The 21,002-nt window shown below is 42.6% G+C and overlaps 1 protein-coding gene across 1 annotated transcript; it reads right to left on the bottom strand.

Moving 5' to 3' along the window:
- Positions 1-1,775: 1,775 nt before the first annotated feature.
- On the bottom strand, positions 1,776-12,716 carry LOC309549136 (ornithine decarboxylase 1-like). The gene is made up of 10 exons (XM_082249174.1): positions 12,664-12,716; positions 12,245-12,539; positions 11,985-12,158; positions 11,721-11,893; positions 10,445-10,579; positions 8,103-8,268; positions 3,521-3,683; positions 3,298-3,404; positions 2,020-2,234; positions 1,776-1,932 (listed from the first exon to the last, which is right to left on the bottom strand). The coding sequence occupies exons 2-10, from the start codon at positions 12,335-12,337 to the stop codon at positions 1,809-1,811; spliced, it is 1,350 nt and encodes a 449-aa protein (XP_082105300.1). The 5' UTR covers positions 12,338-12,539; positions 12,664-12,716; the 3' UTR covers positions 1,776-1,808.
- Between the last annotated feature and the right edge of the window lie 8,286 nt (positions 12,717-21,002).

Raw genomic sequence — 21,002 nt, 5'->3', positions numbered from 1 at the left:
TGCAGCTTGAAGTGAAGACACACAGTTTTTGTTTTATCCAACCATGTTTTCTCAGTGCAACTTATAACATCCAAGTGAAAAATTTAACACCAACATGTCAGAAAAATAAAATCAAAAACAGAAATAAAAAAACAAAAAAAAGGATCACCCCCTAGTGTCAGTGTTTTGTTGAACCACCCTTTTGCTTTAATCACAGCCTTTAGTCTGTTAGGATAAATGTCTCTAATAACTTTGCACATCTAGACTTTGCAATATTTGACCACTCTTCTTTGTAGAACTGCTCAAGTTCAGTTAATTTTGATGGTGACCATTTGTGGACTGCAGTTACATAGTTACTGTACATAGTTACAAAGTTAGCCAAGTTGAAAAAAAAAAAAACATAAGTTCATCTAGTTCAACCAATAAAAGAGAAAAAAAATCATACAATCCCATATACACAATCCTATTCCCACAGTTGGTCCAGAGGAAGGCGAAAACCCCCAGCAAAGCATGATATGTTACAGCGGGGAAAAAATTCCTTCCTGATCCCCCAAGAGGCAATTGCATATTCCCTGGATCAACTTTACCTAGAAATGTTAGTACCCATTTATATATATGTACATTTAGGAAATAATCCAGGCCTTTTTTAAAGTAATCTTCTGAGCTGGCCAGAACCAGCTCTTGAGGGAGTCTTTTCCACATTTTCACAGCTCTTACTGTGAAAAAACCCTTCCGTATTTGGAGATGAAATTCTCTTTTTCTCAAGAGTGCCCCCTTGTCCTCTGTGATGACAAGTCTTAAAGTCATTCCACGATTCTCAATGGGGTTTAAGTCTGGACTGGACTCTGACTAAGCCAAGCAAGGACATTCACTTGTTATCCTTCAACCACTGTGTGGTCATGTTTGCTGTGTGCTTTGAGTCATTGACATGTTGGAAGGTAAACCTCCTTCTCATTGGCAACTTTCTTGCAGAGGACAGCAGATTTTCCTCAAGAATTTTATGGTATTTTGCCCCATCCATTTTCCTTCAATCCTGATACATGCTCCAGTCCCTGCTGCAGAGAAACGCCCCCCATAACAGGATATTACCATTCCCCATAACAGGATATTACCACCTCCATGTTTTACTGTAGGAATGGTGTTATTTGGATGGTGAGCTGTATTAGATTTCCTCCAGACATATCGTTTGGTGTTGAGGCCAAATAATTAAATTTTAGTCTCATCTGATCATCACACCTTTTTCTATGTGACCCTTAGAATCTTCAAGTTGTGTTGAATGTGAGGGTGAATGTACTGTATTTGCATGGCTTAGTCAGAGCCCAGACTTAAACCCCATCGAATATCCATGGAATGACTTGAAGACTGCAGTCCACAAACGGTCACCATCAAATCTAACTGAACTTGAGCAGTCCTGCAAAGAAGAGTGGGCAAATTTTGCAAAGTCTAGATGTGAAAAGGTAGTAGAGACATATCTCAACAGACTAAAGGCTGTAATGAAAGCAAAAGGTGGTCCAACAAAACACTAAAATAAGAGGGGGGGGGGGTGATCCTTTTTCCAACTCAGTGATTCTGTTTTTGTATTTTTTTCTGACATGTGGGTGTTATCTTTTCACTTGGATGTTATAAGTTGCACTAGAAATTACAGCTGGATAAAACAAAAACAGTGTATGTCTTCGTTTCAGAATGCAAAGCAAAAAAATGTAATTATTTTAAAGGGGTGATTCTTTTCTATACCCATTGTATATAGTTGTGAACTGACCTAGAGCAGTGTTGATGGTTTAGTGCTAATAAATATAACTACTAGTATTAACTACACTAGACAATGAAAACTACAAAACACAAGCAATGGAATTCAGTTCCATTCTATTCTTTGAGGTACAGGAAACATGGACATCATTCAGCTCCGGCACCTCAGGAACAATACCATGTTCTTGGATAGTATGCATTAATTGCCTATGAGGAAAGAAAAGACATTTTCAAATTTATACTCCCGGTGTCAGCTTTCATCTATTATTCTCTTTAGAGTATGACTTTTCTTACCAGTGTGCTCTTGACATGACATAATCAATAGTTGGTCGCTGAAATCCATTGAATGTAGAAATTGCAACCACAGTGTAGGCACCCATGTTCTCAAACAGTATCCAGTCCCCCACCTGCAGCTCTGGTAGGTCACATTGTTCAACAATGCGATCCAATCCATCACAAGTTGGTCCCCAAATGCTGCTAGAGTAGAGTCTCTCATCTGGTTTGGATTTCTGCAATGAAAAAAAGGGAAAGGTCCCTGGGCTTATGCACGAATCTGATTATCCAATCTTTTTTCCTCTCTCATGTTTAGTTTTACATTTAAATTCGACTTCAACTTATGTCATGGGTCCAGGGCCGGTGCTACCAGTAAGGCGGCCTAGGCAGCTGCCTAGGGCGCAACTTAGCAGGGGGCGCCAGCGGAGCCTGACCCTAGGTAAGTGACTTACCGTAAGTCACTGAAGGGGTTTAACCAGTGGCGGCAAAACCGTCCATTAGGGGTGCAGGGGCGGCACCCCCCCATCCATGCGTCTGGCCCCCTAATCTACATGCAGGACGCAGGATGCATGGATTTCAATGAGGTTTTTTTTTTCTTGAAGCACGTGATTAGAGCCAGAGGCTCTAATAGGCTTCAAAAAAGGGTGGGCTCTGCGCCCCGAGCCCACCCAGATGTGTGACAATAGCAAATGAATATTTGCTATTGCCACACTGATTCTCCTCCCGGCCAATCAGGAAGCAGGTCCGGAGACCTGTTTCCCAATTGGCCAAAGGAGAAGGCATCCTATTGGCGGAGGAGGAGGGAGGAGACTGAGGGGGAATCCGTCGCCGGATAAGTGAAGGTAAGTGAACTTGCACCTGGGGGGGGGGGGTTTATTGTGTGGATTGGACTCTAGAGTGACGGGGGGGTCTAAGGCCAGGTCCGTCTGCTGCCCCCCCCCCACCGATGGAGCACCAGCCGCCACTGGTTTTAACCCCTTCAGCAACTTGGGATGGGGGGGTGGGAGAGCATAAGGGATTTTTATTTTGCCTAGGGCGGCAAAAATCCTTGCACCGGCCCTGCATGGGTCATACCTAATAAGACCACAAACACACATAACATGGGAGACCATGAGGTAGGACAATAGCGTGAGCGCAGACCCCAACTCTCCCCATATTTATAGCCTGACAGATTTCTTTTAAAGAGATTGTTTGGTGGTTCTGTACATAAAGGACCAGGGAAAAAAAACATTCAAACACAGTAGAATAAAACTTCTAGATCTCCCTTTTGAGCAATCGGTCGTCCTTCTTTGAACGTACCTTTTTTCTGACTATGCCCATTTCCGTCCTAGACCTTGAGAACAGGCTGAAGGAGCCATGGATGCCATCATTTACATAGTACATGAGTGTTTTTCTGGAAGCATCATCTTCATTGAGGAAGAAAAACAAATGAATCGGTTAGCAAGGGTGTGGGAGACAGCAAGTAATACTTAAAGCTTGCTCAGGATGACATCAGCCAGTTGTATCCATGCTCACTACATACCATCAGAGCTTGTCTGTTCAGTCAGCAGGACTTTCTTAGCAATAATATTGACAGCCAGTGTGAATGCTGATGCCACATAGTATCTCCCAGGCTCTGCAATAAATTGCACACCCGTGGCAGCAGGAAAATATTTATCCAAGGCTGGATTTATCACTGATGTAATCTAAAGAAAATTAAAGAAAATGTGCATTGCTTATATACATGTAAGCAAGATGTAGCTTAACCACTTTACCACCGGAGGATTTTCCTGCTTTATGTCCAGGCCACTTTTTGCAACTTGGCACTGTGCGACTTTAACTGACAATTGCGCGGTCATGCAACGCCGTACCCAAACAAAATTGACATCCTTTTTTTCCCACAAACAGAGCTTTCTTTTGGTGGTATTTGATCACCTCTGCGCTTTTCATTTTTTTGCGATATTAATAAAAAAAGAGCATCAATTTTGAAAAAATAACAATATCTTTCTATTTTGACAGTTAAAAAATATCCAATATATTCAATTTTTGTCATATATTTAGGCCAAAATGTATTTAGCTACATGTCTTTGACAAAAAAATTCTCAATGACCGTATTTTTAACCACTTTAAGACCAGAAGATTTTACCCCATTCCTGACCAGGCCATATTTTGTGATTCGGCACTGCGTTATTTAACAGACAATTGCGCGGTCGTGCGACTCTATACCCAAATGAAATTTATGTCCTTTTTTTCCCCACAAATAGAGCTTTCTTTTGGTGGTATTTGATCACCTTTGCAATTTTTACTTTTTGCGCTATAAACAACAAAAGAGCGACAATTTTGAAAAAATAACAATATTTTTCACATTTTTTTATATGAAATTCCCCCCCCAAAAAAATGTAAAAATCAAAATTTTTTAACATTTTAGGCCAATTTGTTTTCTGCTACATATGTTTGGTAAAAAAATTGCAATAAGCGTATTTTTATTGGTTTGCGCAAAAGTGATTACCGCCTCTCCTCCCCTGGCCCGACTCCCACTGTGTCTTAATACAGCGGGAGCGAGCCTCCAGCGGCATGCGCACCCCTGAGCAGGGAAGGAGTCCAGCGAAGTAGGTCTACATCGCTGGACGATAACGAGCCACTTTGCCGCAGTACAGTCAACGTGAGCGGTCGGCAAGTGGTTAAAGTGGCAAGTGGTAAAAGTGACCTTTTTTACCTTAAAGAGGTTGTAAACTCACATAACACAATTACTTTTATCCTCTGTTTTAGCAAGATAAAAAGTGCAGTGTGTGTGTTTTTTTTAAACTACTGTATAATCTTAAATCACTTGACCTCCCTCTGCTCTCCTGCCCTGATCTAAGCGCAGCAATGGGAGGGGCTGAGAATCCTATCTGATGTATTCTAGCCAGCAGAGGGAGATCACGTGACCGCACAGCGGTGCTCTGAACGAAGGTATTTAGCATTATAATTTAAAAAAGAAAAAAAAAACGTAATATCTTGCTAAAACAGAGAGGATACATGTAACTGTGTTATGAATTACAGCGGAATAGAGGCAGGAGGAGAGGGAGAGGGGAATGGTTTAGATCAAAGCATATTCATGTGCTAGAATGGCCCATTTACAGTCCAGACCTAAATCTGATTGAGAATTGCTGTTCACGGATGCTCTCCATCCAATCTGACAGAGCTTGAGCTATTTTGAATGGGCAAAAATTTGACTCTCTAGATGAGCAAAGCTGCTAAAGACATGCCCAAAAATACTTGCAGCTGTAATTACAACATAAGGTGGTTCTACAAAGTATTGACTCAGGGGGGCTGAATACAAATGCATGCTACACTTTTCACATATTTATTTGTAAAAAAAAAAAATGAAAACCATTTATCATTTCCCTTCCACTTCACAATTATGTGCTACTTTGTGCTGGTCTCTTACATAAAATCCCAATCAAATACATTTGCAGTGCCTTGAAAAAGTATTCATACCCCTTGAAGTTTTCCAAATTTTGTCATGTTACAACCAAAAATGTAAATGTATTTTATTGGGATTCTATGTGATAGACCAACACAAAATGGCACATAATTGTGAAGTGGAAGGAAAATGATAAATGGTTTCCAAAATGTTTTACAAGTAAATATCTGAAAAGTGTGGCATGCATTTGTATTCAGCCCCCCCCCCCTCCCCCCGGGTCAAAACTTTGTAGAACCACCTTTTGCTGCAATTACAGCTGCAAGTCTTTTTGGGGATGTCTCTACCAGTTTTTAGAGAGTGACATTTTTGCCCATTTTTCTTTGCAAAATAGCTCAAACTCTGTCAGATTGAATACAGAGCATCTGTGAACAGCAATTTTCAAGTCTTGCCACAGATTCTCAATTGGATTTAGGTCTGGACTTTGACTGGGCCATTCTAACATATGAATATGCTTTGATCTACACCATTCCATTGTAGCTTTAGCTGCATTTTTAGGGTCATTGTCCTGCTGGAAGGTTAACCTCTGCTCCAATTTCTTTTTAGACTCTAACAGGTTTTCTTCATCCCCACAACATGATGCTGCCACCACCATGTTTCACGGTAGGGATGGTGTGTTCAGCGTGATTTGCAGTGTTAGTTTTCCACGACACATAGCGTTTTACTTTTAGGCCAAATGTTCAAATTTGGTCTCACCTGACCAGAGCAACTTCTTCCACATGCCTTTGCTGTGTCCCCCACATGGCTTCTCAGAAACTGCAAACGAGACTTCTTATGTCTTTCTTTCATTAATGACTTTCTTCTTGCCACTCTTCCATAAAGGCCAGCTTTGTGGAGTGTGCAACTAATAGTTGTCCTTTGGACAGATTCTCCCACCTGAGCTGTGGATCTCTGCAGCTCCAGAGCAGTGTTGGGGGTAACTAGTTACAAAGTAACTGATTACAGTAACTACATTACTTTTTTTGGTAACTAAGTACAGGCATACCCCACTTTTAAGTACACAATGGGACCAGAGCATGTATGTAAAACGAAAATGTACTTAAAGTGAAGCAATACCTTTTTTCATTTCTCAATGCATGTAAATACACTAGCTCCATAGGAAATCTTGATCAGCTTGACATGGCATTGCTCCCAAACCATGTGACAAGGACACCAAGCTTGGGGAGCATGTTAAGGGGATCTAGGACTATGACATAGTAGATTACCTAGGCAAGCTGGCCAGCCACAAACAGGATATGTTGTAGTCCTGGGTCCCCTCTCGGTGCTCCCTAAGATTGGTATCCCTGTCACTTATGGTTTGGGAGCAGTGCCATGTCAAGCTGACCAAGATTTCCTATAGACGCCAATGTTAAAAACCGGGAGTAGTGTCATGCCAAGCTGAACAAGCTGTGTCCTTACTCGCGAGTGTACTTAAAGTGAGTGTACTTAAAGCGGGGTATGCCTGTAATGTAACTAGTTACAATACCAATATTGGTAACTACACTACATTACTAGGCTATAGGAGGCAACTACACTACTTTACTAGGCTATAGGAACGCGCTTTCCTGCGTTACCCAAGCCGTGCGATACAATCGTTATTTAGAAGAATAGAGAGGGATGAAGTTTATGACTTTTTGTTGCACTTTATGTTTTATTCTGTTTTTTCGGGTTTTGTTCTCATGTTTCCCAAAGCCTGTGTTTATACAATAAACTCTATGCAGAAAGAGTGTCATGTATCTTCTTCTACACGGTCAATTAAGAAAGAGGAAAGTAAAGTAATAAGTAGTGAAGTTACTTTTCAAATGCAGTAACTAGTAAAGTAATCTCATTACAATTTACAGAAGTAACTAGTAACTAGTTACATTTTTTGAGTAACTACTCCAACACTGCTCCAGAGTTACCATGGGCCTCTATGCTGCTTCTCTGATTAATGCTTTCCTTGCCCGGCCTATCAGTTTAGGTGGTCGGCCACTTCTTGGTAGGTTTGCAGTGGTGCCATACTCTTTCCATTTTCGGATGATGGATTGAACAGTGCTCCATGAGATGTTCAAAGCTCGGGGTATTTTTTTTATAACCTAACCCTGCTTTAAACTTCTCCACAACTTTATCCCTGACCTGTCTGGTGTGTTTCTTGGCTTTCATGATGCTGTTTATTCACTAAGGTTCTCTAACAAACCTCTGAGGGATTCACAGAACAGCTGTATTTATACTGAAATTAAATTACACACAAGTGGTGACTTCTAAAGGCAATTGGTTTAACTAGATTTTAGTTAGGAGTATCAGAGTAAAGTGGGCTAAATACAAATGCATGCCACACTTTTCAGATATTTTTTTGTAAAAACCTTTGAAACCCATTTATCATTTTTCTTCCACTTCACAAGTATGTGCCACTTTGTGTTGGTCTATCACATAAAATCCCAATAAAATCCATTTACTTTTTTGGTTGTAACATGACAAAATGTGGAAAATTTCAAGGGGTATTAATACTTTTTACAAGGCACTGTATATGGAACAAAAGAAGCAGACGGAACATATGTATGTACACTTTAATTACTTTAGCAAACCCTGTAATCTATTAGAAGTTTTTAAGTTCTAAAAATGTACTTAGCCCTTTAGCTGCCATTATTAATAATATTGGTACATTTTGTCCCTAGCTAAGAATCACAATGAAGTGCATGTTTACCTCCTCAAAGTTCAGCCTGGAATTCCTGGACCCAGGGAAGCCGCCACCAATGTCAAGTAAATGCATGTTGAAGCCAAGTTCAGCTCCCATATCAAAGACACAGCGAGCATCAGATATAGCTTGCACAAATGTTTGCGGGTCTCTGCAGCCACTGCCAACATGGAAGCTAAATAAAGAAAAGGTATATCATAAGACTTTGAACTCATAATGCTCCAGGCCCATCTGAGCAACATCTTAAACAATGATACCTCCAAACTGCCTAATTTTATTGGAAATATTCAAAATTATTCAGTAAACAGATTGTGTTGATCCAGACTACGTGTAAATAATTACGGACCATCACTCTAGAGATAGGTAAAGTGCAAGAAAAGGGTTGAAAACGGCGCTACCTTTGTGCAATAAATAATAAGGTGCAATCACTTGCAATCAACTGATAAATAAGGGGGTGTATCCCATAAAACCATAAAAGAGGTAAAATTAATATATACTGTGTATTGGGTAGATTCAAATAGAACCGATTAAATCTCCTAATGTGTGGTAGGTACAACCCAAAAAGTGCTGAAGTGCAATAAATAAATTTATGACATAGACAAGTGTGTTTATTGTGATAAAAATATATAAATAAATCAATACAGTGCAGAAGTAAAATAAATCGTGTGTTGGATAATAATCCTGGCACTGTTACTATTGTGAATGTACCATGCCAATACAAAACATTTAGTGATGAGAGTGGTGAGTGAACCAGGGGAAAAATTGCTTAAGGTAAGGTGGCAGCTGCAGTCACCTGTGTAACCACTAGGTGTCGCGCTGTGTATACAACCTGCAGCATATAGAAGTCAGGCCAATGTGTATCTCCGAGGGTCCCCTCCACGGTCAACAATGCACCAGCTGGCGTGTTTCCATATGGAAAAAGAAAGAGGGGAGCCCCATGAAGTATTGATCAAAAACAGTTAGAGAAAACGTAGCATCCACTCACTGTGAGAGCTGCCTCGGATCAGTAGCAAACGCCGGGAAGCTTCCGCGTTCCACGGCGGTGGAGTCTCGAAACCGGAAGTGACACTATGACGCAATAGACCCGCCCTACGCGTTTCGTCAGAGGACGTCTGCTGGAGCGGCCTGACTTCTATATGCTGCAGGTTGTATACACAGCGCGACACCTAGTGGTTACACAGGTGACTGCAGCTGCCACCTTACCTTAAGGAATTTTTCCCCTGGTTCACTCACCACTCTCATCACTAAATGTTTTGTATTGGCATGGTACATTCACAATAGTAACATTGCCAGGATTATTGTCCAACACACGATTTATTTTACTTCTGCACTGTATTGATTTATTTATATATTTTTATCACAATAAACACACTTGTCTGTCATAAATTTATTTATTGCACTTCAGCACTTTTTGGGTTGTACCTACCACACATTAGGAGATTTAATCGGTTCTATTTGAATCTACCCAATACACAGTATATATTCATTTTACCTCTTTTATGGTTTTATGGGATACACCCCCTTATTTATCAGTTGATTGCAAGTGATTGCACCTTATTATTTATTGCACAAAGGTAGCGCCGTTTTCAACCCTTTTCTTGCACTTTACCTATATCTTGACCCCTTTGGGGTTTGGTTGTTGGCCGCTTACACCTGATAGCCGTTCACGTTTCACCGCACACTCCATAGCGCTGGTCACTTTTTGCTTTTATCTCATCACTCTAGAGAGCTTATAACTATTACATCATGGCCAAATACATATGATTATTTCTTCTCCATAAAATATCCTCATGTATTATTCTGACCTTACCATTTTATATTAAAGGAGTTGTAAAGTCAGAAGGTTTTTTTATCTTAATGCATTCTTTGCATTAAGATGAAAAACTTCTGAGCAGCAACCTCCCCAGCACCCCCTAATATTTTCCGGAGCCCCATCTCTCTCCAGCAAAATCCATGGGTGTCTCGACCATAAGAGACTCTCCCTCCTGACTGGCTGAGACACATCAGCAGCGCCAGTCAGCCAATAAGGAAAGAGAGGGGAGGGCCGGGCCACAGCTCCATGTCTGAATAGACACAGGGAGCGGTGGCTCGGGGCGCCCCCATAGCAAGCTGCTTGCTGTGGGGGCACTCAACAGGAGGGAGGGACCAGGAGCACAGAAGAGGCACCCAAGAAGAGGAGGATCTGGGTCGCTCTGTGCAAAACCACTGCGCAGAGGAGGTAAGTATAACATGTTTGTTATTTTTATTGAAAAAAAAAATTAGACTTTACAATCAGTTTAACACAGTTTATAAAAAAAATGCTTTATCTCTGTGTGGGTAAAATAAAGAGGCACTTTATAAAATATCCATACCTTACTCCAATGATATCAATGTTCAGTTCTTTAGCACGCTCAAGAAGCAACCTGCTTGTTTTAAGAGTGGCACCAAACTTCACACTTAGCTGACATAGAGCCTTGGAGTCATCTGTGGCTATACGTAGAACAAGTCTGAAAAACAAAGGCAGAGAACTTGGGTTCTTCCATTATAGCTGTAGAAAAACTGTTAGATATTCTACTTTTATGCTTTTGATTTGAAAAAAGTAAAATTGTTTTTTGTACAACATAAATTATTCAGTCATTTAGTAGTTTTTCTGAAAGCAAAACATTTGCCAACATAACAGCTCTAGCAGATCTAGGTAGATTAGACCAGTGGCAAATAAGTTTAAACATCCCCAAAGAAACTGCTGCCATTTTATTAAAGTCATTAATAAAGCCAACATGTTTGTAGTTTTAAACAGGGCAGAGAAGTGTGTTCTGCTGACAACAACTGTCTAAAGGGCCATACACACTATCAGATTATCTGAAGACTTTTTCCTTCAGATTTACCTTTTCTATGTAGTGCAAGGGCCTGCCAGATTGCATACAAATTGAAAGTGTTTAGGTTTGACCTCATATTATATGGTTTTGGTAAGTCTACAGACAAAAGTCTTCAGATAATCTGATAGTGTGTATGGCCCATTAGTGGGTATTTACCTCAGATATCCTTTTGATTCCTGATGGTCTACACAGGACAGGAGTTAAAGTGTAATTTCACCTTTTCACAAAAAAAAATAAAAAGGTTCCACCCTCCATGTCCCCCTGGTTCCTGCTGCACACACTTGTAGCAGTCCGAGGATTTGAAATCCCCCCTCTTCTTCCCCTTCTTACTGTAGGGCTTCTGGGACAGACCAGAATGACCCCACTTGGTCAAAGCATTGACCTGCTGGCATTGGCTAATCTAAATCATTATGAGCCATCATGGAATCCCTAGGGGGAGGAAGAGGGGGGGGGGTTCATATCTCCAAACAGCTACACCGGCTAGGTGGGCACTGATAGCTAATCACCCACAAAGTTAGTGCAGCTGGGACTGGGGGGGGGACTGTAAGGTTTTAGTTCACATTTTCATTCATTTGCTTGTGAAAGGGTGAACCTAATACTTTAAGGGAAATTTCCCCAAACATTCAATAAGTAGTGGTAGGGGTTCTATGCTTTTCCTATGCTAAAGACAAAACTTTAGGTTTTGCATAGATTAAGTTGCCATTTATTTGAATCATATCATACAGGTATGTGCAGAAAGTTTTTTAAGCATTTATATAATTTAGTTTCTTACTTTGCATTGGGGTGATTCTTGGCCACTTTCATTAGTTCCCCCTCGCTATCAAAGGTCATCTTCTCAATACCACATCTTGCTGCATATTTTATCTCTGAAATTTGTTTACATGGGTTGGCATAAATTATTCTCTTCGGTTTCACACCAATGCTCTGGACAAGCTGAATTTCAGCCTGAGGAGAAATGGAAACATTAGAATACATATAGCATTCATAAAAGAAAACTGTAGATAGATATTTCTCTTGTTTTTGTTCTAATACATACCTTACTAGCACAATCAAATCCTGCCCCCAAAGCGGCTATTGTCTTCACAATGGCTTTGCCGTCGTTACATTTAACAGCATAAAATGGAGTTACACGTGGAAGTGCTTTAAGCCACTCGATATGTTTCTTTACAATGTCACCAAGATCAGCTACATAAAAGGCATTCTTCTCATCCTGGGAAAATTTATGAGATTTTCTAAGATTAGACAGCCATTACATCTGCAACTAAGCTTCTGTGCAACATTACTTGAGATACTTACAGAGGAGGAAACTTCTTTGATTTTCTGCTCCAGGGTGTCCCGTGCAGTGAATCCTTCCTCAAGAAAGCTAAAGTCACAACTAAAGCTGTTCATTCTGTCGGAGTTACAAGCCCAATTAATGAAGAATGCAATAAACTGTAAGGCTGAAGACAGCCAAGTAAAAGATTGTGCTAATTGCAAAAAGAGTCTCAACTTTGCCCCAAAGGTGGTTGTACGGTGAAAAGGAAGCCCCGTAGATAGCACAAGACGTATTTCCAACAAAGGATCTGTTCTTTGGTGTTGTGCTGTTGGTGTTCTGCATGATAAAGCCAACAAAATGCAATAAATTCCATTAGTATAGTAAGAACCAGCATGTCATAATATGCAGCAGAAACCAAATATACAGTATTTCAACCAGCCACAATATATCAATATATTACCAATCCCAGGAGGCAAACACTTCTTAATAATTCCCCTTTCTGTGACTGACTTCCACATGTGTCTGGACTCCAGTTCTTTAAACCAGTTACTCCCATTCACCATCATGAGTGATTTATGATTGGTCCAAAATGCACAATCCTATCTTTCTCACGAAAGTGATTGGATGTAACTGAGACTTCTCTAATATTCTAACAGAGCCTTGTCGGGGGTGTACACAGCAATGTTGTCTGTCAGGACAGCAGGTGCTGGTATTTTGTAAAACAAGCATGTGGTTAATTAAGAAACACCACAAATGACAAGTACAAAACTATTTAAAAAGGGATCAATGGTTTTGCCTACTAACTACAGACCTGTTCATTTAACTTCGAAAGTTGGGAAGATACTGGAGAGTTTAACCACTTGGTGCCTGCGCTATAGCCAAAAGACGGCTACAGCGCAGGCTTAAATTGACAGATCGGAGTACAGGGCAGATTACCGGCTTTTGTAAAAGGGACATCATTCCCACACAGTGACCGCCAGAACTGTTAACCAGTGCCCACCAGTGCTCCTAACCAGTGCCCACCAGTGCCGCCTACCAGTGCCCATCAGTACTGCTAACCAGTGCCCACCAGTGCCACCTATCAATGCCCACAAGTGCCACCTATCAGTGTCCATCAGTGCTTCCAATCACTGCCCATCAGTGTCACCTATTAGTGCTGCCTATCAGTGCCACCTAAGAAATGCCCATCAGTGCCACCTCTCAGTGGTCTTCAGTGCTGCCTATTAGTGCCCCTCAGTGCCATCTATTAGTGCCCATCAGTGCCCCCTATCAGTGCAGCTCATCAGTGCCTCCTGATCAGTGCCCACCAGTACCGTCTCATCAGTGCCCTTTGGTGCTACCTATCAGTGCCTTATCAGTGCCTATCAGTGCCCATCAGTGCACCCTATCTGTACTCATCAGTGCAGCCTCATGAGTGCTTATCAATGATGGAGAAAAATTACCTGTTTGCAAAACTGTATAACAAGCTATGAAAACAGATTTTTTTTTTTTTTTTTCAAAATTTTCAGTATTTTTTTGTTTGTTTAGCAAAAAATAAAAAAACTCAGTGGTGATTAAATACCACCAAAAGAAAACTCTATTTGTGTGAAAGCAATTATAAAAATGTCATATGGGTACAGTGTAGCATGACCGCGCAATTGTCATTCAAAGAGTGACAGCACTGAAAGCTGAAAATTGGCCTGGGCAAGAAGAGGGTATATGTACCCAGTAAGCAAGTGGCTAATAAAAGACCACATCGATGAGTTCTTGCTGGAAAAAAATATTTTAGGCAACAGACAGCATGGATTCATAAAAGACAGAAGTTGTCAGACAAATCTTATTTCCTTTATATGAAGAGTTAAGTAAAACCTTGGACAGAGGGGTGGCTGTGGACGTAGTATACTTGGATTTTGCAAAAGCGTTTGAAACAGTTCCCCACACACGGCTAATGTGTAAGGATAAAGAGTAACTCCACTTTTGTTGAGAAAAAAACATTCCCCTGAGTAATCTATGTACATTGCAAGGATTTTAACAAACATTGTTGCAGATTCCTGAAGAAATCATTGTTTATTCCTCCGTGCTAAGTGAGTCTAATGGGAGTGGTTTAATAATTATTAGAAATGGCTGGGTCTGCATCCCTTTATACATTATTTTTTATTGAGAGTATCCTAGCAAAAATTACATTTTTGTTGCAGGGGATGCCTAAAATCTGACTTGTATCTTAGGCAGACTTCTGGGAAAATCGGTGAGTCAATCACACAAGTAGGAAATTATGTTTCTGGGGGGCGTTCTGTATACATTCTGTGGACACAACACCTTCAGGTTGCCTTATTGCATTGCACTTTTCAGAAAATTACAGAGCCGCAGACTGAAAAGAAAAGGTAATTTCAATGTAATAACATTCAATTACAATATGACTTGTATCGCAATTGTATATGCTTTATTTATTTATTTTTTTATTTGCTTTTTTTCCCCATGAAATTGGAGTTACCCTTTAAGTCTGCAGGCTTGAAAAATCAGTTTGTAAATGGTTCAGTGTTGGGACCCTTACTTTTTAATATCTTTATAAATGATATAGGACCTGAAATTAAAAGCACCATTTCAGTGTTTGCAGATGACACCAAGCTATGCAGTGGAATATTGTCCTTACAGGATGTCTCCAACTTACAAGTTGACCTCAATGTACTGTTTAATTGGGCAACTATGTGGCAAATGAGGTTTAATGTTGATAAATGTAAACTTATGCACTTAAAGGCTAAGAATGAGCATGCATCATAAATACTAGTAGAGTTGGGTGGAAAAACCCCTGGTTCGATTTGCGCCAGAACTCTCGAACATTGCAAAAGTTCGGACCCGAACCGCAAACCCTATTAAAGTCTATGGGACTTGAACATGAAAAATCAAAAGCCCATTTTGAAGGCTTATATGCAAGTAATTAGCCAAAGCAGGGTATGGGGTCCGGGTACTGCCCTGGGGAACATGTATCAATGCAAATTTAAAAAAAAGATCCCTTTTAAAAGAGCAGTGATTTAATGATGCTTAAAGTGAATTAATAAAAATGAAAAGTTCCTGTAAATATGGTGCCTGGGGTTCCCCTTGTCTGCCTGTAAAGTGACGCATCTGTACCATGTATAGAGCCTGCTGCAGCAAAACTGACATTTATAAAGAAAAATAAATTACATTTAAATTACCGGCAATACATACCAAAAGTAAAAACAAAAAAAAGCAGTGGGGGATCCCCTAATCCATACTAGGTTCTTTGGGTCTGGTATGGATTTCAAGGGGAACCCCACGCCAAACCTTTTTTTAAAAATGTCATGGGCTATCCCCAAAATCCATACCAGACCCTTATCCGAGCATGCAGCCTGGCAGGTCAGTAAAGTGAGGGGGGGAGCGAGTCCTCCTGAAAACCAGGCCACATGCCCTCAACATGGGGGGGTGCTGATGGGGACAAGGGCCTCCTTCTGCAACCCTGGGCTGTTGTTGTGGGGGTCTGCAGGCAGGGGGCTGAGCAGAATCTGATCTTGCCCCCCCCCCCATATGAATAGGTATGGGGTACATAGTAGACATGTGCAGAACGGAAACATTTGTTTCATTTCAGATAGATAGATTTGTTATGTTACTAATTTTGCTTCATTTCAGAATTTGTTTAGTTTTGTTTTGTTTTTGTTAAATTTTGTTTGTTTATTCATTTTCTACTGAATTCCAATTTTTTGGAACAATTCGAATTCAGTTTAGTCGCAAAATGATCGGCCAATTCGAATTTTGTGTGAAAAATAATTGGTTGTTAAGAAGCGGGATGGGCCGTCGCCTCCTTAACAACCAATGACTCACCACCTGTCAGCAGTCTTCCTTACTGACAGCTGAAATACAAATAATGCCCCCCCCAATCCATACCAGACCCAAATCCAAGCATGCAGCCCCGCAGGCCAGGAACATGGGGGGGTGCTTTGGGGCAGAGGGGCCTGAACCCCCCCCCCCCCCATGTAAATGAACATAGGGTACATAGTACTCCTACCCATTCACCAAAAGTATCAAAAGTGAATAAATACAGTACATGAGTTTTTGACAATTCCTTAATGAAAAAATAATGTCCCCTGAATTTAGATCCACTGTCAATCATGCCTTCTGCCACCACCGCTGGACCCGAAAAAAGAAAAGCAACCTCCAGCCTCGTCGACTGCTCCCCTCCAAATGCCTGCTCCTCCACCTTTTTTCGTGCGTGATTGACAATGGATCTACATCGGGGGACATTGTTTTTTATTAAACAGGCAAAAAATTATGGGTAGCATACCCATGTATTTCTAAAGCTGCTGCAGCTATGAACCAAAAGACATGTATATTAAAAAAGAATAGCGCGCAAATGCAAAAGAAATTACTACCAAATCTGAAGACAATCCATAAATAAAAATGGGGGTTTGGTCCCACCATATGGCCATATCGTGCTCAAGCCCACTACTGCGTCAAAGTACCCCATTATCAGTGGGTCCTACACTATCCATGAAAAAGAGATGAATCTAGCCTTTCTAACCCTTGGAGATAATACTCCTTGCTGGGAAAGATGTGCAAATGCACTACAGGGGACTCCTCCTATATCCACTTGATGGTGGACACTTGTTGAGTACAGGTGTGTGTGGGGGGGTGGGGAGGGTTGCTCAACCTCGATAGTCTGGTCAGACCGAATACATAATAAACAGGCAAAAAATTTGGGGGAGCATACCCATGTATTTCTAAAGCTGCTGCAACTATTGTTTTTTATTATTGTTAATACTTATCGGATAAGGGTCTGTTATGGATTTTAGGGAGGGGGCGGAGCAACGCCGCTTTTTTTTTTTTCTTTTTGGCGTGGGATTCTCCTTAGAATCCATACCAGACCCGAAGAAATGAAGGGGACCCTATGCTGTTTTTTATTTTTTGGAATTTTCTATTGCCGGCATTGTTTTGTTTACATTTCAGCTGTCAGTGGGGAAGCCCGCTGACAGCTGATGAGTCATCGGTTGTTAACCAGCTATTTTTTTACACAGAATTCGAATCAGTCGATAATTTTTGACCCATCCAAGTTGGAATCTTTCATAAAATTTGGAATTCGTTAAAAATAAATAAAATATATTTTCGTTAAAATTTGTTATTATGGGCGTGGCTAGCGGCCGAGATGTGAACAGCGCGGCTTCGAAGCTCCGGCGGCACCTGTTGATCCTGCACTGATCCTGGCGCAGATCCTCGATATTGAACCCTCTACTCTACCTGTACTACCTACCTGTCAACTCCTGCACCGACCACCATGGTTAAAATCGGCTCTCAGGGCTCCAAATCGGTTGTGGTCTTCCGGACTAGCCCGGGCCGCGAGGCCTCCCAAGATGGCGCCGGACCCTCTTCACAGCCCGCGCATCCGCCCAGGGAGAAATCGGGCCGTGCCGGACAGCCTTCCTCATGGATCCCCGCGCCATCGGGTAAGCCTGGCAGTGCACCCCCGAAGTCCCGACCCCCAGCCACCCTACGGGAACATTTTGCTGACTCCCCTGTGTCGACTAGGGGACCCTCTGCTCCCTCTCCTGGGCTGCTTGAGGGACCGGATCCCTGGGAGGCGGAGGGGGCATGGGAAGTGGGGGTCTCTCACGCTGGTGGGGCTCATGATGGGGCTGCCGAGGTGGGAGGCTCTGCTACTGAGGGTCTCACGTTACAACATATAATGGAGGCTATTCAAACTTGTCTAACTACCCTGACCACTCAAATAGAGACTGTCCGGCTGGACTTATCTATAGTTAAACATGAAGTGCAGAAGATTCGTGCTAGGATCTCTACTGCTGAGCAGCGTATCAGTGATGTTGAAGATACTGTTCACCCCTTGCAAGCTGAGGTTCGCACGCAACAGCAGGATCTGAAGCATCACTCTGACAAATTGGGGGACCTAGAGGACAGGATGCGCAGAAATAATCTACGTTTTGAAAAATCTGAGGGGAGACATGCTGGGGATTTTTTGGAAACGTGGCTTAAATCTGCTATAGGTACGGAGCACCTCTCCCCCCTGTTTGCCATAGAACGTGCGCATCGGGTTCCTATGCGCCCTCTCACTCCGGGGGCCCCTTCAAGATCTTTGCTGGCAACTTGTTTCTGGTGGGATCATGTGCTTATGTTGTGCTATTTTTTTTGTCTCAGCGTACTCTTCTTTTCAGCAATGGTGGTCGGTTCTTTTACTGGTTAAATTTCAGCGGTGGTGGGGACCTCTTGGGGGGCTTCACTCCTTTGTGCCCTTTTATGTTTCCGCATGCCCTTGAAACTTTTGACTTGGAATGTGCGGGGTATGAACTCCAAGATTAAGAGGTCTCTGGTATTTGACTATTTTAAACGCTCCAAGGCGGACGTCCTTCTTTTGCAGGAGACACATTTAATGGATCCCAAGACAAAGGCGTTAAAACGGCCACGTATTGCTCATGCATTTCATGCTTCCTACTCCACCTATTCAAGGGGTGTCTCGACCTTGACCCGGTGCGGGTACTGGAGGTGAAGACCGATCGTGAGGGGTGCTATGTTGTAGTGGTATTGGATTATATGGATCACTTGTATACTGTAGTTAACTTATATCTCCCTCCACCCGTGGAGGCTGGACGCCTCGATGGCTGTATGCAGGATGTCCTCTCGATTGCCCAGGGCTCTTTAATTATAGGGGGGGACTTTAACGATGTGTTGGATCCGCAACTAGATCGACTCCATGGCTCGGTGCGACCCTCGCTGGCTTTGGCTGATTGGGCAGCAGCGTACGGTCTGATGGAGACATGGCGCTGGAAATATCCACGGTGGAGGGAATATTCCTGTTACTCCAGTTCTCATGGTACTTTCTCCAGATTAGACATGTGGTTTGTCTCTTCTGAGGTTCTTTCCACACTTTCAGAGGTGGCATATCTCCCGGGGGTGATCTCAGATCATTCACCCCTGGCGATGACACTGCTAGTGGCCAGACAGCCGTCCAGCTCGGTGTGGCGTATGAGCCCTTATTGGCTCGTGGAAACGATGGTGTCGGCTGAATGTGCTACTGCTATGTCCCATTACTGGGTGGAGAATGCGGAGGGGGTGACTGACCTTACCTGTTGGGACGCTTCCAAGGCGGTCCTGCATGGAGCATACATGCAAGGAGTTGCTAAATTTAAGAAGGCTGTAGCGGCTAATATTGAGGAATTAGCGGATGCTTGGAGTGGCTCCGAACAGGCCTATACTTTAGAATCCACCCCTGAGAATTCTAGTCTGTGGAAGGCGGTGCAGCAGGCTTATGAGTTGGCATTGGTGGAGAGGACTCAGAAGCGTCTCCTCTATCAGTCCCAGCACATCTTTGAGACTGGGGACAGGAACGGTCGCCTGCTGGCCTTCTTGGCCAGCCCCGTTCCGGAACCGGTCGCTATCCCTGTAATTTTTGATCATCTAGGTCACTCCCTCTCGTCCACAGATGCTATTATTGGCGCCTTTCATAGATTTTACTCAGACCTTTATACCTCTCGGGCCCACTATACCCCTCCCGAACTCTTTGCCTATGTAGATTCTATTCCTTTTCGAACTCTTAGCGTGGACCAGAGTACTAGTCTTGATGCTCCCTTCACTTTGGAGGAGGTGGAGGTGGCCCTTAAGACCTTTCCGAAGCATAAAACTCCGGGCCCTGATGGCTTCCCAGTGGAATGGTGTTTACATCACGGGGAGCTGTTACTGCCACGGCTTTTGGTGCTCTTTAAAATGATATTTGATGGGGGCTCCCTCCCCCCTTCGCTGCGGGAGGCCCTTACAGTCTTAATCCCTAAACCCAACAAGGACCCACTGTATTGTGACTCCTACAGGCCCATATCGCTTATTAATTTCGAGCTTAAAATCCTTACCCATATTCTTGCGTTACGGCTTAATAAGGTGATTAGTTCTATAGTGGGAATAGAGCAGACCGGTTTTACTCTAGGGCGCTCGGCATATATGAATATTCGTCGGTTGTTTACTAATCTTCAGGCTCCGAATCCTTCTCATTTGCCTAGGGTGGTTCTCTCACTCGACACACAGAAGGCTTTTGACTCTGTGGAGTGGCCGCATCTGTTCTACCTACTGGAGAGCTTTGGCTTTGGGAAGAATTTCCTTACCTGGCTTAGGATCCTATATGCACAACCACTGGCCCATATTCGGGTGAATGGGGTGGTGTCTAGTCCCTTGCACATACATAGGGGTACGCGGCAGGGCTGTCCTTTATCCCTCTTACTTTTTGCGCTTGCCATAGAACCTTTGGCCCAGCTGTTAAGAACCTCCACAGATGTCCGAGGTATGTGTGTGGGGTCCCTGGAGGAGAGAGTCTATCTTTATGCCGATGACATGTTGTTATACTTAACTGATCCTCAAACTTCGCTATGTCCCATTACTGGGTGGAGAATGCGGAGGGGATGACTGACCTTACCTGTTGGGACGCTTCCAAGGCGGTCCTGCATGGAGCATACATGCAAGGAGTTGCTACATTTAAGAAGGCTGTAGCGGCTAATATTGAGGAATTGGCGGATGCTTTGAGTGGCTCCGAACAGGCCTATACTTTAGAATCCACCCCTGAGAATTCTAGTCTATGGAAGGCGGTGCAGCAGGCTTATGAGTTGGCATTGGTGGAGAGGACTCAGAAGCGTCTCCTCTATCAGTCCCAGCACATCTTTGAGACTGGGGACAGGAACGGTCGCCTGCTGGCCTTCTTGGCCAGCCCCGTTCCGGAACCGGTCGCTATCCCTGTAATTTTTGATCATCTAGGTCACTCCCTCTCGTCCACAGATGCTATTATTGGCGCCTTTCATAGATTTTACTCAGACCTTTATACCT

This window comes from Pelophylax lessonae (assembly GCF_965119305.1).
Source record: "Pelophylax lessonae genome assembly, chromosome: 3".
Lineage (NCBI taxonomy): Eukaryota > Metazoa > Chordata > Amphibia > Anura > Ranidae > Pelophylax > Pelophylax lessonae.
Note: the sequence above shows the minus strand (reverse complement) of the source record. Positions and strands in the feature narration are given on the sequence as shown.

Excerpts from the sequence above, each read along its gene's own strand:
- LOC309549136 (XM_082249174.1), bottom strand. The coding sequence starts at position 12,337 with ATGAACAGCTTTAGTTGTGACTTTAGCTTTCTTGAGGAAGGATTCACT. Across the intron at positions 12,159-12,244 it reads TCAAAGAAGTTTCCTCCTCT|GATGAGAAGAATGCCTTTTA; the intron begins GTAAGTATCTCA and ends AAATTTTCCCAG. Across the intron at positions 3,405-3,520 it reads TGAACAGACAAGCTCTGATG|ATGATGCTTCCAGAAAAACA; the intron begins GTATGTAGTGAG and ends TCCTCAATGAAG.